The 18,791-nt window shown below is 43.6% G+C and overlaps 1 protein-coding gene across 1 annotated transcript in view; it reads right to left on the bottom strand.

Moving 5' to 3' along the window:
* Nucleotides 1–18,791, bottom strand: part of LOC147730218 (pinopsin-like) — a 136,589-nt gene that overhangs the window by 64,207 nt on the left and 53,591 nt on the right. The window contains exons 2-3 of the mRNA XM_086958529.1: nucleotides 11,119–11,301; nucleotides 5,316–5,461 (exon numbers count right to left, since the gene is read on the bottom strand). Coding sequence (XP_086814655.1) covers nucleotides 5,316–5,461; nucleotides 11,119–11,301 — 329 coding nt within the window. The remainder of the gene's footprint in view (nucleotides 1–5,315; nucleotides 5,462–11,118; nucleotides 11,302–18,791) is intronic.

Consider the following 18,791-nt stretch of genomic DNA (forward strand, 5'->3'; position numbering starts at 1 on the left):
CCTCACAAGGGTGGCTATTGGCGCACTGAAAGGCGGTGTGAGGGACACGTCCTCACAGAGCATGAGCACGCCTTCAACCACTCCTTATAGGGACATCTAGGAGTGAAATTATAGTAAACACTAATAGCTGGGTCTCATTGATAGTTGTTATCACACACTGGAGAGAGATTGGTGAAGAGCGAGGATTCTCTCCTACTGCTTCTGGAGTGTGACGTTTCAATGGAGGCAGAGGCTGGCCTTGTTTTCTTTTGGTCACGTGAAAGCTTGTTTTCTTTTGGTCATGTGAGAGCTGCGGTTTTTTGACAGTTTAGCTCTTTCATGTACACTACTTTGATAATTTCTACTGCCACCTGGTGGCTTTATATAGGAACTAATGAAATACACTTTTGCCATTGTGAACACATGGGCACACTCTTCCCCAGTGATTCGCACACTTTTAAGGAAAATAACATTATTCCAAATTTGAAAACACATATATGGCGGAAGACTGAAAGAGCATATTCAATGATTTGTACACTAGTGCACCTCTGAGCTGGACAAGTCATTGCAAACACTGGAAAGCATGGAAAAGGAATTTCCTGAAGTTTTCTCTGACAAGTTGGATTACTTGAAAACTTTTGTGTACATAATAAAACTAAAAGATAATACCATCCCAGTTTCAGCTAAACCAAGAAGCCTTCCCATTAGTATACAAGAAGCTGTCAGGGCCAATCCGGATGAAATATGCAGACTAGATGTTATCACACCAGTTGAGGGGACGGAATGGTTGGCCTCAATTGTGGTAGCTAGAAAAGTGCACAGGAAAATGTGCCTATTCCAAATTCTTAGGGTCCTTAATAAGGAAACCATAGTAGACAAGTTCTTGTTGCCCAAAATAACAGAAATATTTACCAAAGTAGCTGGAGCTAAGTAACTTTCAACATTAGATTTTACTTCAGCTTGACACCAAGGGGTATATCAGCAAGGCCAGGAGATAATTATCGCTAAGTGCACTTAGCGCTAGGATAATTATCGCTGGCTAATGCTGGTTCCTATCACGGAGATAGCGTGCTATCAGCAACGCATATGTCCAATGCGATAGGAATCCAAGCATCAGCTGGAAAACAGTGTGATTATCGCTGGACATCCAGCGATAATCGCACAGCGACCAACGATACCTTGCTGATAGGGCAGGGTGTCCTTTGCCATATAATCCACCTCCCATTGGATTACATGGCTAAATTAGATTTCAGCAAAAAACAACAGGTGATGGACAGAATGCCGAACAATGTCATACATTCACCCCAGTACAGAGATCTGGGCCTAAATCCATTGTTTTTTTGCTCACCATGCCATTCCAGTTTGAACCCAGCCATATGCAAATCAGTCTTGACCCTTTGCCCCATGGGAACAGTCCAGCCCGAACTGCCAAGCCAGGTCCTCCCTGGACTGGAAACAAGCATCCAAGGACCGTTTTCAGGCTTTCAACCCTCATCAGCCTGGATAGCTTGATTCCAGTGGCATGGAGAGCACGGGACTCACGTCTGAGCATATCCGTCACACTCGGGTGACAAATGCAAAAAACAACAGGTGATGGACAGAATGCAGAACAATGTCTTACATTCACCCCAGTACAGAGATGGGCCTAAATCCATCATTTTTTTGCTCACCATGCCATTCCAGTTTTAACCCAGCCATATGCAAATCAGTCTTGACCCTGTGTCCAGTGAATACATGGCTTGGCCGTTCGGGCTGGACTGTTCCCATGAGGCACAGGGTCAGACTGATTTGCATATGGCCATGTCTAAACTGGGGTGGCTGAGTGAGCTAAAGAATGGTGATGGATTAAACCCAGATCAGTTGACTGGGGGTGAGTGTTTGATTTGCTCAAACGCTCCGTCCATCATCCCCTTTTGTATCGCTTTATTCGCCCTAAGTTGGCAGGGTATGCTCAGGCGTGAGTCCCTTGCTCACTTTGCCACTGGATTCAAGCTAGCCTGGCTGATGACGGCTGTGATGCCAGAAACCGGTCCCAGGATGCTTGTTTCCGGTCCAGGGAAGACATGGCTTTGGCAGTTCGGGCTGGACTGTTCCCATGAGGCACAGGGTCAGACTGATTTGCATATGGCCATGTCTGAACTGGGGTGGCGGAGTGAGCTAAAGAATGGTGATTGATTAAAAACCAGATCAGTTGACTGGGGGTGAGTGTTTGATTTGCTCAAACGTTCCGCCCATCATCCCCTTTTGTTTTGCTTAAATCAGATTACAAGCAGGCGTAAGGAAAGTAGCGATAACCGTGGTCAGCAAAGCTGGAAGTTGTTGCAACTGGTGCCGAATCAGCAGAACACGGAATAGCGTGTCTTTGCTGATAAGGCGATAAAATTATCGCCGCATTTTGCCCGAAAACGGATGCAAAAGCGGCGATGATTTCATAGCGCCGCCTTGATGATAATGTAAATGTAAATTGATACTTGTATAGCGCACTACTCACCAACAAGGGTCTCAAGGCGCTTGTACGAATACCGCTGTGGAACCCATCCTGGCTTTCCCTGTGAGGCGTCCACTCCTGGGCACCCCCAAGGTGGAGGCCAGGCATCCTTAGCGTTGTGGGGGCCGTTGTGGAGATTAAGCAAGCTATTGCCCAGAGTTGCAGAGTCGGACTCCATGATTGGAATAGGCACCGAGGCGAGAATTATCAGGTCCGTGGAATTTTGAGCCCAAGACCCGCCGAGGCGGGGAATTGAACCCTGGTCCCGGGCTAGACCTCTGCATCAGGGTCTGCCGCTCTAATCATTGAGTCACACTTCTCCAAATTCGTTTACATGCTGATTCTCAAGATCTTACAGCCTTGGGGGCTTACAAGTTTAAACGGATGACATTCGGCCTGACGTCAGCTGCATCAGTTTTTCAAAGTCCCTGCCTTACATACTGGCTGGGGTCCCTGGTGTATTCTTTTACATGATGATGTGTTGATGTTTGGTGAAAATGAGACTATACATGACAAAAGGCTACAACATGTTCTTCTGAAGTTTAAAGAGTATGGGCTAACAATCAAAGAAGAGAAATGTAAGATCAAATGGGCTGAGATAAATTATCTGGGGCACATGATTTAATCACAAGGCATACAACCTAAATTCAGATTGTGGAACACAATAATGAACTTGGCTTCTCCTGAGAACAAGAATGAATTGCAGTCATTCTTACGACTTATGGAGTGCTATAGTAAATTTATAGTCAACTTTGCAGGCCCCACATTTCAGATGAGGAAAATACTTAAATAGAACGTTGTTTACACCTAGATCAAGTTGTGTGGGGTTGAATTTGAACACTAGCCAACGTCCCACATATCAACAAGACTAGAACGGTAAAGCCCTTTCGCTACCTCACAGCGAAAGCCTGGAACACCTTCCTCCTCCACCTCCAGCAATCTCCCACATTTCTCCAGTTCACGAAGGACATCAAAACCTGGCATGGTAAACATTCTTTACGACAAATGTGTTACAACACAGGCCATTACCCCACATTTTTTACTCCGCAAAATTTTTTTAGAACACAGGGCTTCACACCGCAAACCATTACAACACATTCCCCAAAGCAACGCCCCGTTGGAGTTAGAATAGTAAATTGCGTTGTAATGGGGAATGCGTTGGAATGGATTGCGTTGTTAAGCCCTGCATTGTAAAAGATTTTTGCGAAGTAAAACATGCGGGGTAATGGCATGCGTTGTAAATGAGTGCGGAGTAAAGTGTCTTCTTTCCCCACCACTCAACAGAGCCAGCCCTCTTCCCCCCAGCACCTTGAGACTCTCACAGGTGAGTTGTTGCACTTTGCCAACCCTGATTGATTGATGTTTCTTCATGTGTGGTGCTTCAGTATTGAGCTTGAACTTACATTTTCACAAGGGTTGTTCCCTTCCGTTTACCGCCCTCTCAAGGGACCTTCACTTGCTTTTCAATGGAGTAAATATGCTTGTGTTGTCAATGTTGTAAATGTTCTGCAAGAGGTATGTGAATCACCACAAAGTTCTGAGGTTTGGTTTGTGCCATGGTGACCCACCGTAAACACACCCAACCCGGCCCTGAACTAAAAATTTATGACGAAAGACCATTTGCCAAAATGGCATATTTTCTACTGACAGGAATGTCCTTTCTTGCAAAGTTTTACAATGCCCGACTCTCTGAATCAAGATTTGGAACGTACAATGATACTTGTTTTGATTATGTACTGAATTACTACTTAATTGGCTAAGAAGTGTTGTGAATCACATCAGTGACAAACCTAATATCAGATGATTTTAATTAAAACTATCTGATTTATAGAAACACCTGATGTGTTCTTACCTAAACAATACAAGACCTCAATTTGCATTAGGATTTAAAAAAGAACTATCCAAAAAATATATAGATACTTCCCTCAAAGTATGGATGGCTGAGTATATAATAATAAGTCACTGGCTGTTCGAGCAGTAGTGGACCCCCCTCCCCCAAGCGCCTTGAGAACTTCCGGGTGAGTAGCGCGCTATATATAAATGCTTTGATTGATTTGATTGATTGATTGATTGACATAGGAGAACCCTTAAAAGGGAAAGCTAAGGCAGAGAAAAAACTGTGGGGCATATCTCCAAGGGCCTTATCGCCGCTTTAGCGGGAATTTTCCCCACTAAAGCGGCGATGATTATATCGCCCTATTACCTAGCTGTCGCTAACACCAGTTAGCGACAGCTAGTAGGAGATAGCGATCATCTTGGGGCCCGCTTTGCATCTCAGCGATATTTATCGCTAATGACATGCAAAGTGGGCGTGCCAAGATGTTAGCGTCTGTAAATAGTCGCTAACATCGCTATCTCCTATTACCTACAAAGGCGTACTTTTGGAAATATTCGCGCTAAGCGCGAATATCTCCAAAAGCAAACTCCTGCCCAGAGCAGTTCTTAGCCATGTTATCCAATAGTAGGTGGATAACATGGCTAAGAGCATTAGCTCGGTAATGCATGAATATCGCTAACTTCTCAGCGAACTTTTCAGCGATATTCATGCATTTCGGCCGATTTTCATCGCTTTTGAGATAAACCTTGATAATAGCAAGGTTTATCTGCGATAAAAATCGGCGGAGCTCGGCGATAATAATATTGCCGCTAACCATGTTAAGCGATAATTATCGCTTAATCTTGGTAATATGCCCCTGTTTTCTTTACCCAACCCAACATTACTCACAATAACAGTAGGCATTCTAAAATGGTGCTTTGTTTGATGATGAAAGCCTGGGGTTTGAGCTCCCTGGTGACATCATTGGCCCCTTTAAGAAGAATGAAGGGCTGAGTGAGTGTTTATACTCACCGCACGCAGAGTCATTAGTAGGCTGGTGTAGGAGAAGATGATCATGCTGAGAGGCAAGGTGAAGCAAGTAATGAACAAGGCCATAATGTAGCTGTTATTGTTGCTGCCCCCAGTGTACCAGTTAGGCCCACAGGACGTCCTCAGACCTGAGAGAGAGGGGGAGACACACTTTAACAGGAAACAATATACATGAATGATTTTTAGTTACAAAACCCACTATGTAGCGTAAATATATTAAACTCATCACAGCGTTAATAACCATGGGCCATATGTATACATTTTAGGGATTGCGATTTCCTAATTGTGATTCATCATTGCGAATCACAAGTCCTAATGTACAAAAACGTACAAATTATTATTAAATAGCGATTCCGAATGGGGTGGCAATAGACCTACCTCATGAATATTGATAAGGTAGGTCACAATTTGTGACCCAGTAGGAATTGCACTCATCACAGGGATGGTGGCTTGCGGGGGTCGGAGACCATCATGTCTGTGATTGCTTTTTATTAAAGGAAAACGGTATACATTGCAAAACATAAAATAAAACGTTTAAGTTTCATTTTTTTACGAGCAGTGGTACCTTGGACCGCTGCCAGCTCTTAAAAAATATTTGTTTCAACATTCACAATGGGGAAGAGGTCCCTTGGAGACCCCTTCTCATTTGCAAATGGTTACCTCCACCCTTGAGGTGTCGGTAAGAAATGAAAGGTTTGCAGCTGTAATTCGGTCGCAAAACATTCATACATGCCACTGCGCAACGGTATTAGGAAGGGACACTCTAAATATGCCCCTTCCAAATACCGAATCGCTAAACAGAAATTGCAATTCGGTATCACGTTACTGAATCGCAATTGAGCTCTGTACATATGTAAAAGCAATTCTCGGGTCAGAAATGACCTAATCATGCGAATCAGGCTGTAACCGACAGCAAACATGCATTTGTACATATGGCCCCAATGTAATATTTTATAATACAGTATATTATGAAAACTAACTTTTCTAGGGTCTTTTATAAGCGCATTGTTCCACATTTTCTAGGACTGGGGTTAGACTACTAATTTATCTAGTAGCAGTATATAAACCCATCACACTTCATAATGTTTACGTACATTACAGCATACTAAAAAATACTATGCCTTGGGTCTCTGATGCGTCTCTGACCCCTACATTCTAGGAATGAGGTTGAAAAAGAAACGTATCTCACTAGAGTATCGTTGGGGAGAGACAAGCCACATTTTGAATGAAACATTTTCAGACTACGGGGCACATTTACAAGGAACTGAAGCATCTTGATAGATGCATCAGTTTCCTTGAGTCAGCGCTGAATGTCCTTGCGCCACTATGGATGCGCTGTATTTACAAAACAGTGCTCCATGACGCAAGGATTAACAGATGCGTTAGAAATTCTGACGCATCTGTTGGTGGAAAAGTGACACATTGCTGGAGTTGCTCATAAAAATGACGCAACTCCAGGAATGCGCCACAATAGATGGGTGAGACCCATTCAAAAAGCCCTGCGTCATTCCTTACGCCTGGTCTGAGCAGGCGTAGGGATTTTGACGCAGTGAAGGCGTAGAGTGACGCAGTGAAATCTCGTAGATTTCACTGTGTCAGTTCTACATGGTTTTTTGCGTGGGCATGCCACCCTGCATACATTATACCTGAGGTCGGTACAATGTGACGTAGGGCTTTACAACGTGACGCATCTCCCTAGATGTGTCAAGTTGTGAATGACCCGCAATATTTAACTCCGCAGCTGCGTCACAAAAGTGACGCAACGGCGGCGCAAAAGTCACGCAAGGGGCTTGTAAATCTGCCTCAAAATTTTCCACATTTTATAACTAAGGGCTTGATGTAGGAATAATTAGTTGCAAAATACTGGTCGCAAACTGCAACCAGTAGTTTTGCAACCAGAAAAGAATTTTAGGAATCGATCTATGTACTACTAGGTTGGTTCATAAAATTCCAAATAGTAGTGGATCGCAATCCGACCTTCCCTTATATATATTAAGGAGGTAGGTCACAAATTGCGACTCACTACGATTGCTGGCCATCTCAGGGATGGAGGCCTGCTGAGGTCATGAGACCACAATATCTGTGATCACCTCTGAAAAAAGTGTTTTCTTTCTTAAATGCAGCCTGTTTCCCTTAGAGGAAACGGCTGCACTTAAAAAAGAAAGGCTTATCTTTTATCTTATTTTTATTATGAGAGTTGGCAGGGGTCTTGTTGGCCACTGCCCATTTATCAACAATTGTTTTAAATCACTAGTAAAAGAGGTCTTGGTATCATTTTAATGTTTTGCGGATTTTGGTTGCAAAACTTTGATACATAGCATCTATATTTCGAAGGGATGCTTACAACGCACGTTTTTTAGATACCTAATCGGTATCCATTTGCAATCTCATTTTGGGAGTCAGAAACGTTTTCCAACTCCTAAAACAGGGTATGCACATCAGAAAAAGCATGTTTACAGTAGAAAGACTGAATTGGAGCATTTGCAACCCTTAAAAGGCTTAGTGCATATAGAAGTACGTTAAGAAGAATGCACTTTTTTGACTCCGAGAGTTACGAACAGTAAAGTTTGTATCAAGAGAGATTTCAACCACTTTCTTTCACTAAAAGCACCTGCATCAGTGGTTGTTAACCTTTTACTTCTATGAACCTCCACTTAATCATTACTGGAATCTGGGGACCCTCACTGAATCATTATTGAATCATTGGAACCCTACTGAGTCATTTTTTAAATCAAAGGAATCCGGACTAACAATTTTAAAGATTTGAATCGCATGAAAATATACAAAAATACAAAAACAAGCATTCATCAAACATTTACACATGTGATGAAATGTTTTATTTAATTCACAAATACATTTGAAAAATAAAAATGTTAATGTCAATGGGAAAGTTGGAGCTTTTCTAAATTCAGCTGATGACACCCATACTATATTTTGTTTGGTGTGATTGCACTAGCTCCCATGAATCAATGTGAGGATACAAACTAGGGGGCTTATTTATAAGCCCTGCGTGCCACCGGTATACCAATTTCTGTGATGATCCGGTGGTTCAAAATGCAACGTTCATAGATTTTGACACATTCCCAGATTTACAACATGGCATAAATCTGGCAATGAGTTAAAACTGTGGGTGGCGTAGCAAGGAGAAATGACATAATTTGTCCTTGTTTTTTCCTCTTTCCATGTGTGTTGCAAAATTGATGTGTGCTGCATTCTGCATCACACATAGAAAGAGGAAAACACCTTCAATTATTATTTTTCAGTGGCGGTTACTCCGCTGTGGGCGAGGAGTGTCACACCACTGCTTTTAAGCAGTGCAACGTAAAGAAAACATACAATTATAATACGCTTGAGTTATTATCATTTTATGTTTCTGTGCTACTTTGCCGGTGGGCGTGGCTGCTCTGCGGTGGGAGCAGGGCAGGGGAGGAGCGGTTTGCTCACTCCTAAGTGTACATGACTGTTTGGCCGGCCCTCTCAGGCTGCCCAAAACAGTCATGCGCACTTTCCATGGTCTCCTCGCAGGCTGCATTACAGCCTGCGGGGAGAACATGCCGAAGGCCTTATTTACCAGCTGAGCGTCAAATCAGGATGCTGAGCCCAATCAAAATGCTGCATTGCAGCATTGTGATTGATCAGGAGAGCCTGGCTATGCTTCCTGTTCCTCGAGTCAAGATGAGGAAAGCAGGAACAGAGACGCAAGACCCGAAGGCAAGGTAAGTGTTTCTTTTTTTAAAACATTTTACTCAACTCCCCCCACGCGCCTTCCCCCCATCCCCCTGCTCCACCACCGGCGAGCCATGCCAGCCACAACTGTTGTTTTTGTTCGGGAAGGTGACACCATGGTGCAAGGGGGCCTGCATTGGCACATGTCTGCTAATAGTGCGATGGCTAAAAGGACAGGAATGCACTATATCTTGTAAATACGGCGCATTCCTGTCTTTTCGAATTGGGGTAGGACAGCGCAGCAAAATCACTTGCGGCGCTGCCCTACTCTAATTCTTTGTAAATATGCCCCTTAATTTTTTGCTTTCACATTTATAGCCTATTTTAAAATTGTAACTCCTACATTTCGCTTCCTTATTTATATACATTTAATTAATCTGTTAATATTAATTTTCTTTGCAGTCACTGGCCCCCTGAGTAGGTGTGGTTCCCTGGGCCACAGGTTAAGAACTGCTGACCTAGATCATGGGTAACCGTGCCTATAAGATGGTGGAAAGATTCTCAGGCCTGAACATATGTCCTACAATGTGATCTTAAACTTCAGGCCAAGCTTTGCCTGTTGTAGGTTATGCTAACTAAGCTTGAGTTGGACCAACAGAAAAATCCAGGGGCATATTACCAAGCAATAGCGATAATTATCGCTATTGCTTGGTTAGAGACAAAAATTTACCGCTGAGTCGCGGCGATTTTTATCGCAGATAAACCTTGGTATTACCAAGGTTTATCGCAAATGCGATAAACATCGGCCGCAATGCATGAATATCGCTGAAAAGTCAGCGATATTCATGCATTACCGAGCTAATGCTCTTAGCCATGTTATCCACCTCCCATTGGATAACATGGCTAAGAACTGCTCAGGGCAGGTGTTAGCTTTTGGAGATATTTGCGCTTAGCGCGAATATCTCCAAAAGTTGGTAATAGGAGAAAGCGATGTTAGCGACTGTTTCCAGTCGCTAACATCTTGGCACGCCCACTTTGCATGTCATTAGTGATAAATTTCCTGACATGCAAAGTGGGGCCCAAGATGGTCGCTATCTCCTACAAGCTGTCGCTAACTGGTGTTAGCGACAGCTAGGTAATAGGGAGATAATTTTATCTCGGCTTTCTTGGCTTTTAAAGCCAAAAAAGCGGAGATAAACCCTCTTGATAATATGCCCCCCAGTGTGCTATGCATGGAGCTTCCAAACTGAGACAATTTTGTAAGCCAGTGTTCAGTGTCCGAGGCTGAAGGCATAGTTTTCGAACAACCTACATGTGTAAATACTGATGATGGATCCCAGGGTGCTACATTCCATTTCATATATGGGCTCTTTGGTATAAGATACACCTGTCTGTGTAAACACTTTTCCTGGTTACAGAACAGTGCTTCTTCTATGTTCATTATGGCATTGACATAAAAGAATATGCATGCAATCATGAAGTTCATAACTCCTAGAAACTGTTTTAAAGTATTCACAAAGATGGAAAGGCACATGGGGAGAGATGGACACGTATGGAATTTGCCACTTTATGTATCTACGCAGACAGAGCTCAGAGAGACCCCTTTGCTAACATTTAGTGCAGTTGCATGGCTTCTCGCTAGTAGCCTAATTAGAGTGAAAATGGGCGAGGTTTGCTTGCGTTCCCGTCTGGAGAGGGCCTGGCTAACTGTTCAGGCTGGGCTCTTCCTATTGGAGCAGGAGCAATACTGGTTAGCTTATGGCAGGCCTCTGTGTTGAGTGGCACAGTGGTTGAAAAGCCCTGGACTGGAACGTGGTCCTTAGAAATCACAAGCGTCCAAGTTTAATTTAAGAATGTATTCATTACATTGTTTTTTTGTTTCTTTTAACAGTAGTGTTGGCACTACGTTCAGGAAGGTTTTACATTCTGCACTCCACCTTCTTATTCATTCAATGATCAGTGTATCATCTTGCCTGGCCATGCTGCCCAAAATCACCAAAGCAAAAGGTCTAAATAATAACATCTTCTATCCGTTCTTGAGATTTAGGCGAGACGGAGAGAGGAGGTATTGGTATTGTTTACATGGGAGATGTGGTATAATTCAAAATGGTGTAAATACCTTCAGGCACATAGCTGCTCCACCCAAAGAGAGGTGGCGCCGTCCAGAGGAGAGACCAAACCCACGTGAAGGCACAGCCTATCACAGCATGCTTCTGCTGGAAACGGAATTCTCCCATTGGTTTACAGATCACAATGTACCTCTCGAAGGCCAGGATGGCTAGAGACCAAAGTCCCACGATACCTGCAGGGAGAAAAGATTGTTGTGAATGCTAAATGTACGGGGTTTGTGGAGGACGAGTATGGAAGAAAGCCCAGCAGTTGTAGTTGATCAAACATTGGCCACATGGTGAAGCAAATCACGAAATTGATTTCCTTCACCAAACGTATAATCCCAACCTGGTTCAAACTGATTACTACTATTCCAGCTTTAAAATCATCTGAATCAAGATGTTCTAGCCACACATTATTAGGTCTGGCATTAGCCAAAATATTTTGCTTTCAATACAAATATCTAGCATACATAGTTAATTACAGGGGCTTTTAGTCCACTTGCTTCAGGCATTGGTCTGCTTTTGTGTCATTCACAGTGTTCTTCCCACCCACCACACCATAAAGCATGGGCCACAGGGTCAGTCCACTTCAGTCAGTGGCTTGACTGAATGTGAGTGAGCATTCTGGTCATGCACAATATGCCCATCCCCACAGTAAGTAGTCCAGTCCCAATCAGAACCAGGGACTACTGGTCCACTGTGAGTTTTTACATGAAATAACATATCGATTTTGGCTTTTAGGCAATGTTTGTTTTTATGCAATGTATGCATTAATTCAAAAATATTTCACAAACAAATTCAGCATTGGCGAAGTCAAAAGGTCAGCAACCAAAGCCAAACTTATAGACTTTTCCAACACTTGTTAGGTCTCTGCCTGACGTAGGCAGCGCATGCGCTGCCTCGTCATTCGAGGCTTCTTGGAAACAACACGATTCCAGGAGCCTCATCCCAGCTCCGCCTTAACTTTTGATTCTTGCACGTTGTTTTGGGTCTCAAATAATACCAAAGGCAGTGCAATGATTGCACTGAAGGCATGTCACTCCCTTATTGTTTCCACCCTGTCTCCTTTTATCTACGCCCTGCGGGATTGGATCTATTACCCGCGGCGTTGCACTAGTGCCTTTATTTACTGGGGAAGCACTATTTCTTTCCCCTTCTGTCTGTCTCTCTGAGACACAGTTCCTTACCACTATTGTTCTGTACCATAGCCTGGACGTTTATCTCTATTATGTTGATTCAAAAAGTGTTGATGTGAGTTTGTACTTCGAACTACAGCCGAATGCTGAATGGACCCTCTGTTCTGTTCTTTGGAAGTAGGTGCTGAATCAACGTTGCATTTTGTTCCTTAAGACGGCAAAGAACGTAAACTGCACTATGTTCTGCCACACCAGCGATGTGACGTCACACTATGTGTAAGCAGTAGCAGGGAATCGACACCGCGTTCTCTCTGGGTGAGATAACTGTGACCTCACACTGCCTGTTGTTAAATAGCAGTGAAGTGCGTGTTGTTAATGGTCAAGTGACAGTGCATCTTGTTCTATGGCACAACTATGAAATGACAGTGTAGTTTATTCAAAGAACGTGAGGTCACCTGTGTTTTTTGCGTGGTAGTGGCTGAAGGAAAGCCCTATTTTTATTTTGTATCGTTCAAAGTCGAAATTACAACTTGAACCTTATTAGTTAAAGTAAGCGCGCCCTACAAATGCACGCAAGATAACATAAAAAATTTAAATAAATAACGCACCGTGGCAGAGAGTGTTGAGGACAGTCCATATTTTCAGTTCGGTAGTAGAGCTCGTTGAAGTGACACTATTTAGATCTGGACAACATACTTCTGAAGTTACAATGTATTTTGCTCGGTTGAGAGACCGGCATTTTAAAACTGAAGGGAGACGTCTATGTATTACAAGAGACCAAGCTCTCACAAGAAGAAGCCACACACCTGAAAGCGAGGTGGATAGGGGAAGTCTTCTGCTCACCAGCAAAGAATAAGAAGCGTGGAGTAGTCACAATAGTAAGCAGGAAGGCCAACATGACCCTGGTAAAAACACACACAGATGAAGAAGGCAGACTGCTACTTACGAGTCTGAAAAGGGGAGACGAAACAATACACGCAGCCAACATATACGGACCATATTTGAATGACAAAGAATTTTGGGAAGAAGTTACCACAAGACTATCATGAACTCCCCAAGAAGACCTTCTCCTCGTGGCGGGAGACATGAACCAAGTCTTAGACCAAGCAACAGACAGACACCCGCACAGACCAAGCCACGACACCCACAATCCCAACATTCTGAAAGACGTGTGCACCAAGCTTCAGCTCACAGACCCTTGGAGGCTACAACACCCTGATGCACAAGAATACACCTTCTACTCACACCCGCACAACTTCTACAGCAGGATATACTACATCCTAATGTTCAACACGCACTCTCACCTGATCGACTACACAGAAATAGTGCCGATAACCATCTCGCACCATGCGCACATCACACTCTCAATGAGCGAGAAACACAACGACAAACCAACCAGCAGATGGAGACTGAACAGCGATATCCTACTAGACCCACGCAACATAAAGGAAATCGAAGAGGCCATAAAAGACTATTTGGATCTCAATGACAACGGCGAGGTGGAGAAAAGCACCATCTGGGACGCCCTAAAGGCAACAATCAGGGGGAAGCTGATAAACATCAAGACCAGAATGAACAGAGGCAGAAACAAGAAGATAAAAGAACTAGAAGAACAAATAGACCTCTTGGAGAAAGGTCATTGTGCAAACATCACAGACAAAAATACACTAACAACTTTAACAAAGAAAAAATACGAGCTCAACAAGATCCTGAGTGAGAGCGGGCAATTGGATAAATAAGTTCAAAGCCATAAATCTATGCTCAGCCAACAAGGCAGGGAAACAACTGGCATCGTACCTGAAAGCGAAGCAGAGGCAGCACTCAATCGCAGCCATAACAGACAAAACAAACAAATCACAAACAACGAACAAAGGGATCCTAGAAGTCTTCAGACTTTTCTACCAGGAATTATACAGTGCAGACACGAACCTGAATGCCGACGGAGGGAGGAACCTGCTCAGTAGAGTCAACCTGCCGGCACTGACAACCGAACACTACTACAATCTACTGCTCACTCTCTACTACTCACTCTCTGCTACTCACTCTGCTACTCTCTACTCACTCTCTACTACTCACTCAATACTACTCACTCTCTACTACTCACTCTCTACTACTCACTCGCAGCTACTCACTCTGCTACTCACTCTGCTGCTCACTCTGCTACTCACTCTACTACTCACTCTCTACTACTCTCTACTACTCACTTTATACTACTCTCTACTACTCTACTCTTTACAACTCACTCTCTACTCACTCTCTACTACTCTCTACTACTCACTACCACAATCTACTGCTCACTCTCTACTACTCACTCTCTGCTACTCACTCTCTGCTCACTCCCTACTACTCTGTACTACTCACTCTCTACTACTCTCTATTACTCACTCTCTACTACTCACTCTCTACTACTCACTCTACACTACTCACACTCTACTACTCACTCTTTACTACACACCTCTACTACTCACTCTCTACTACTCACTCTACTACTCACTCTCTATTACTCTATACTACTCACTCTCTGCTACTCACTCTCTACTACTCTCTACTCACTCTCTACTACTCTCTACTACTCACTTTATACTACTATATACTACTCTACTCTTTACGACTCACTCTCTACTCACTCTCTACTACTCTCTACTACTCACTACTACAATCTACTGCTCACTCTGTACTACTCACTCTCTGCTACTCACTCTCTGCTACTCTCTACTACTCACTCTACTACTCACTCTCTACTACTCACTCTCTACTACTCACAGCTACTCACTCTGCTACTCACTCTGCTGCTCACTCTGCTACTCACTCTCTACTACTCACTCTCTACTACTCACTCTCTACTACTCGCTACTACTCACTCTCTACTAACCACTCTACTAATCTCTACTACTCACTCTCTACTGCTCACTCTGTCCTACTCACACTCTACTACTCACTCTCTACTGCTCACTCTTTATTACTGACTCTCTACTCTCTACCTCTTTCTACTACTCTCTACTAACTACCTCTCTACCTCTACCTCTCATAAATACAAATATATGCATGCATACATATACATATACATATATGCATGCATATGCATGTTATGTACATGAAAGTTTGAAAAACACTAATAAAAGCGAAGCTAAAAAGCAGCCTAATTACAAACAGATTCAGAAAAGGGGGTGGTGATGAACAGAGTGTCTGAATTAAGCAGACCACTCTTACCCAGTCCAAAGATCAGGGCTTGATCCATCACCGTTTTTTAGCTCACTGCACCATCCCAGCTCAGAACTTGGCTATATGCAAATTAGTCTGACCCTGGCCCAGTGTATCATGGGAACAGGGCAGACCAAACTACCAAGCCAATTCTTGTACTGGGAAGGAAACAAGCTACCGGGGACCGGTTTCTGGCATTTCAGCCGTCTTCGGCCCGGCTTGCTTGAATCCTGATGGTGCAATGAGCTAGGGACTCACATCTGAGTATACCCTTCCACGCTTATGGTGGACAAAAATGATTCAGAAAAGGGGGTGGTGATGAACAGAGTGTCTGAATTAAGCAGACCACTCTTACCCAGTCCAAAGATCAGGGCTTGATCCATCACCGTTTTTTAGCTCACTGCACCATCCCAGCTCAGAACTTGGCTATATGCAAATTAGTCTGACCCTGGCCCAGTGTATCATGGGAACAGGGCAGACCAAACTACCAAGCCAATTCTTGTACTGGGAAGGAAACAAGCTACCGGGGACCGGTTTCTGGCATTTCAGCCGTCTACGGCCCGGCTTGCTTGAATCCTGATGGTGCAATGAGCTAGGGACTCACATCTGAGTATACCCTTCCACGCTTATGGTGTACAAAAATGATTCAGAAAAGGGGGTGGTGATGAACAGAGTGTCTGAATTAAGCAGACCACTCTTACCCAGTCCAAAGATCAGGGCTTGATCCATCACCGTTTTTTAGCTCACTGCACCATCCCAGCTCAGAACTTGGCTATATGCAAATTAGTCTGACCTTGGCCCAGTGTATCATGGGAACAGGGCAGACCAAACTACCAAGCCAATTCTTGTACTGGGAAGGAAACAAGCTACCGGGGACCGGTTTCTGGCATTTCAGCCGTCTTCGGCCCGGCTTGCTTGAATCCTGATGGTGCAATGAGCTAGGGACTCACATCTGAGTATACCCTTCCACGCTTATGGTGGACAAAAATGATTCAGAAAAGGGGGTGGTGATGAACAGAGTGTCTGAATTAAGCAGACCACTCTTACCCAGTCCAAAGATCAGGGCTTGATCCATCACCGTTTTTTACAAACAGGACTGCTTTAACTTAAACGAGGGGGCGACCTATTGCATTTTCAATGCTTGTTTTTTTCTAGTTACTGGGGTAAGCAAAAGGGGGCATGCAATGTCAAATCAGATCAGAAACTTTGAAATATTTTTGGTCATTATTGGCCAGAAATTATCTTTTTGGATGATGCACAATATCCTATCTTCCATTTCTTGCCGTAAAAATCAAGGGCCAGATTTATGAAAGGACTGCGTTGCTCTTCAGTCATGCAAGATGATGGAAGCCTTAAGTGAGATTTACTATACCACGCTGAGCCACCCTCTGTGGCTCTGAGTGACATAGTAAATCTGGAGTATTGCAACACTGCCTTTTGTTACTGTGCCCTGGGAAGTCACTCCATGGGTGGAGCATGGGTGTTCCCAGGCCCCTACGCATTGATTTTGGCACAGAAGTAAACCTGGGAATGCTTCAAAAAGGTGCGGCATCCCAGGGGAGGTGCAATGAGGAGAAATAACTTTATTTCTTATAGTTATTTCCTCTTTCTACATGTGCTGCATTCTGCAGCACACGTAGAAAGAGTTAAAAGCCTCTAAAGATTATTTTTGTGCAGGAAGGTACCACTTCTTGCACAAAAACAATCCTGCCTGCAAGGCAGACACTCTTGCAACATGCTGCAAGGGTGCCTGCATTGGAGCTAGGCTGTAACGTGTGCGCCAGCGCAGGGAGAGAGCACAAATGCACCATATGTTAGTATGCCGCTCCACCTGTCACATATTTTCAAGAAACAAGGGAACCCAAGCGGTCTGTAAGGGACCTGGGGTACAAGCATTAATACAGGAACAATGGCCCCTTAAAATATAGATTAGTGGCGGTAATTACAATGATGTCTATGCTATATAAATCCCAATTAATTTTACAGTTTTATTTGAAAAATAAAGAAACCATGAAAGTGGGACAATATGCAACAAAAAAGAGAGGGCCTCATTTATGAAAAGTGAAGTATCGCTGTGAGAAAACAACGACGGTCACTTTTCATTGCGCCCTCCTTGAGACACCAATGATGCACCATATTTACAGTATGACGCATGATGTCGCAAGGAGTTACAGATAGGTCAGTATTTCTGATGTATCTGTAGGTGCAAAAATGACGCCTTGCCGGACTGTGTCACAAAAGTAAAGCAACGCCAGCAATGGGTCATTGTGAAATGTGCCTGCGTCAGTCTTACGCCTGCCATGAGTTAGGCGTAAGATATTGACGCATTTGCATCCGAAAAGTCGCACAATGAAATCTTATAGATTTCACTGCATCACTTCTATGACCCTTGGTGCGTCGGAACGCCCCTCCTGCATATATTATACCCGGTGCAGGTATAATGTGGCGTAGGGGTTTAACAAAGTGACGCATCTAGGTATATGCATCACTTTGTAAATGTGGTGTAACAAGGCTCATTTTTTAAGCCGCTGATGCGTCACAAAAAGTGATGCCCCGGCGGTGCTAAAGTGACGCAAGGGCTCATAAATATGCCCCTGAGTTTCCAAACTCAGGCATTGCAAACAGTGGCCAAAGTGCAATCAATAGTTAGTCTTTAACCACAACTCTGTTCTGCATGGAGTTCAAGTGAAAGTGAGATTGAACAGTTCCATGTTGAGGTCTTTTTTTTATCTCTATGGGACTTTTTCTACCCTTGAGTTTTGATTCAGGGCATTCCCGAGCTTGGATCCTCGGGATGCCAATGCTCTGCCTTTGTGTTTAAATTGTAGGAAGGCTGTTATGTTTATAAGGTTGCACCTGTAGATTTATGCAAGTGGTGGTGCCTTTGGAGGTTTAAGCACATTGTGGCTGCCTGGTTTTAACACCCTCAAAGTTGTCATTGAGGGGTATATGTACAAGTGGATTTTACGCCACCGGAAAGTCACTTTTTTCAACGTTCTGGTGGCTCAATGTCCTGCACCTTATTTACAAAACCACGTTAAACCACTATGCATGGCTTAACATCACTTTGTAAATATGGTACCCTTTCACACAGTGAAAGGGACATGCAATGGATGTTGCTGTGGGCAATCCACTGCAGCAGGCATTGGTTTTTGGTAGTTTTTGATGTGTAAATCTGAGGCAGTGCCAAAAACTAACGCCATGCAATGCAGACGTTAGATTGGCGCAACGAGGAAAAAATACTTTTATTTCTCCTCATTTTTGCTTTTTCTATGTGTGCTGCATTCTGCAGCACACATAGAAGAAGCAAGTCACCATGATTTATTGTTTCTGTGCAGATGCAG

Source organism: Lissotriton vulgaris, chromosome 2_1 (genome assembly GCF_964263255.1).
Source record: "Lissotriton vulgaris chromosome 2_1, aLisVul1.2, whole genome shotgun sequence".
Lineage (NCBI taxonomy): Eukaryota > Metazoa > Chordata > Amphibia > Caudata > Salamandridae > Lissotriton > Lissotriton vulgaris.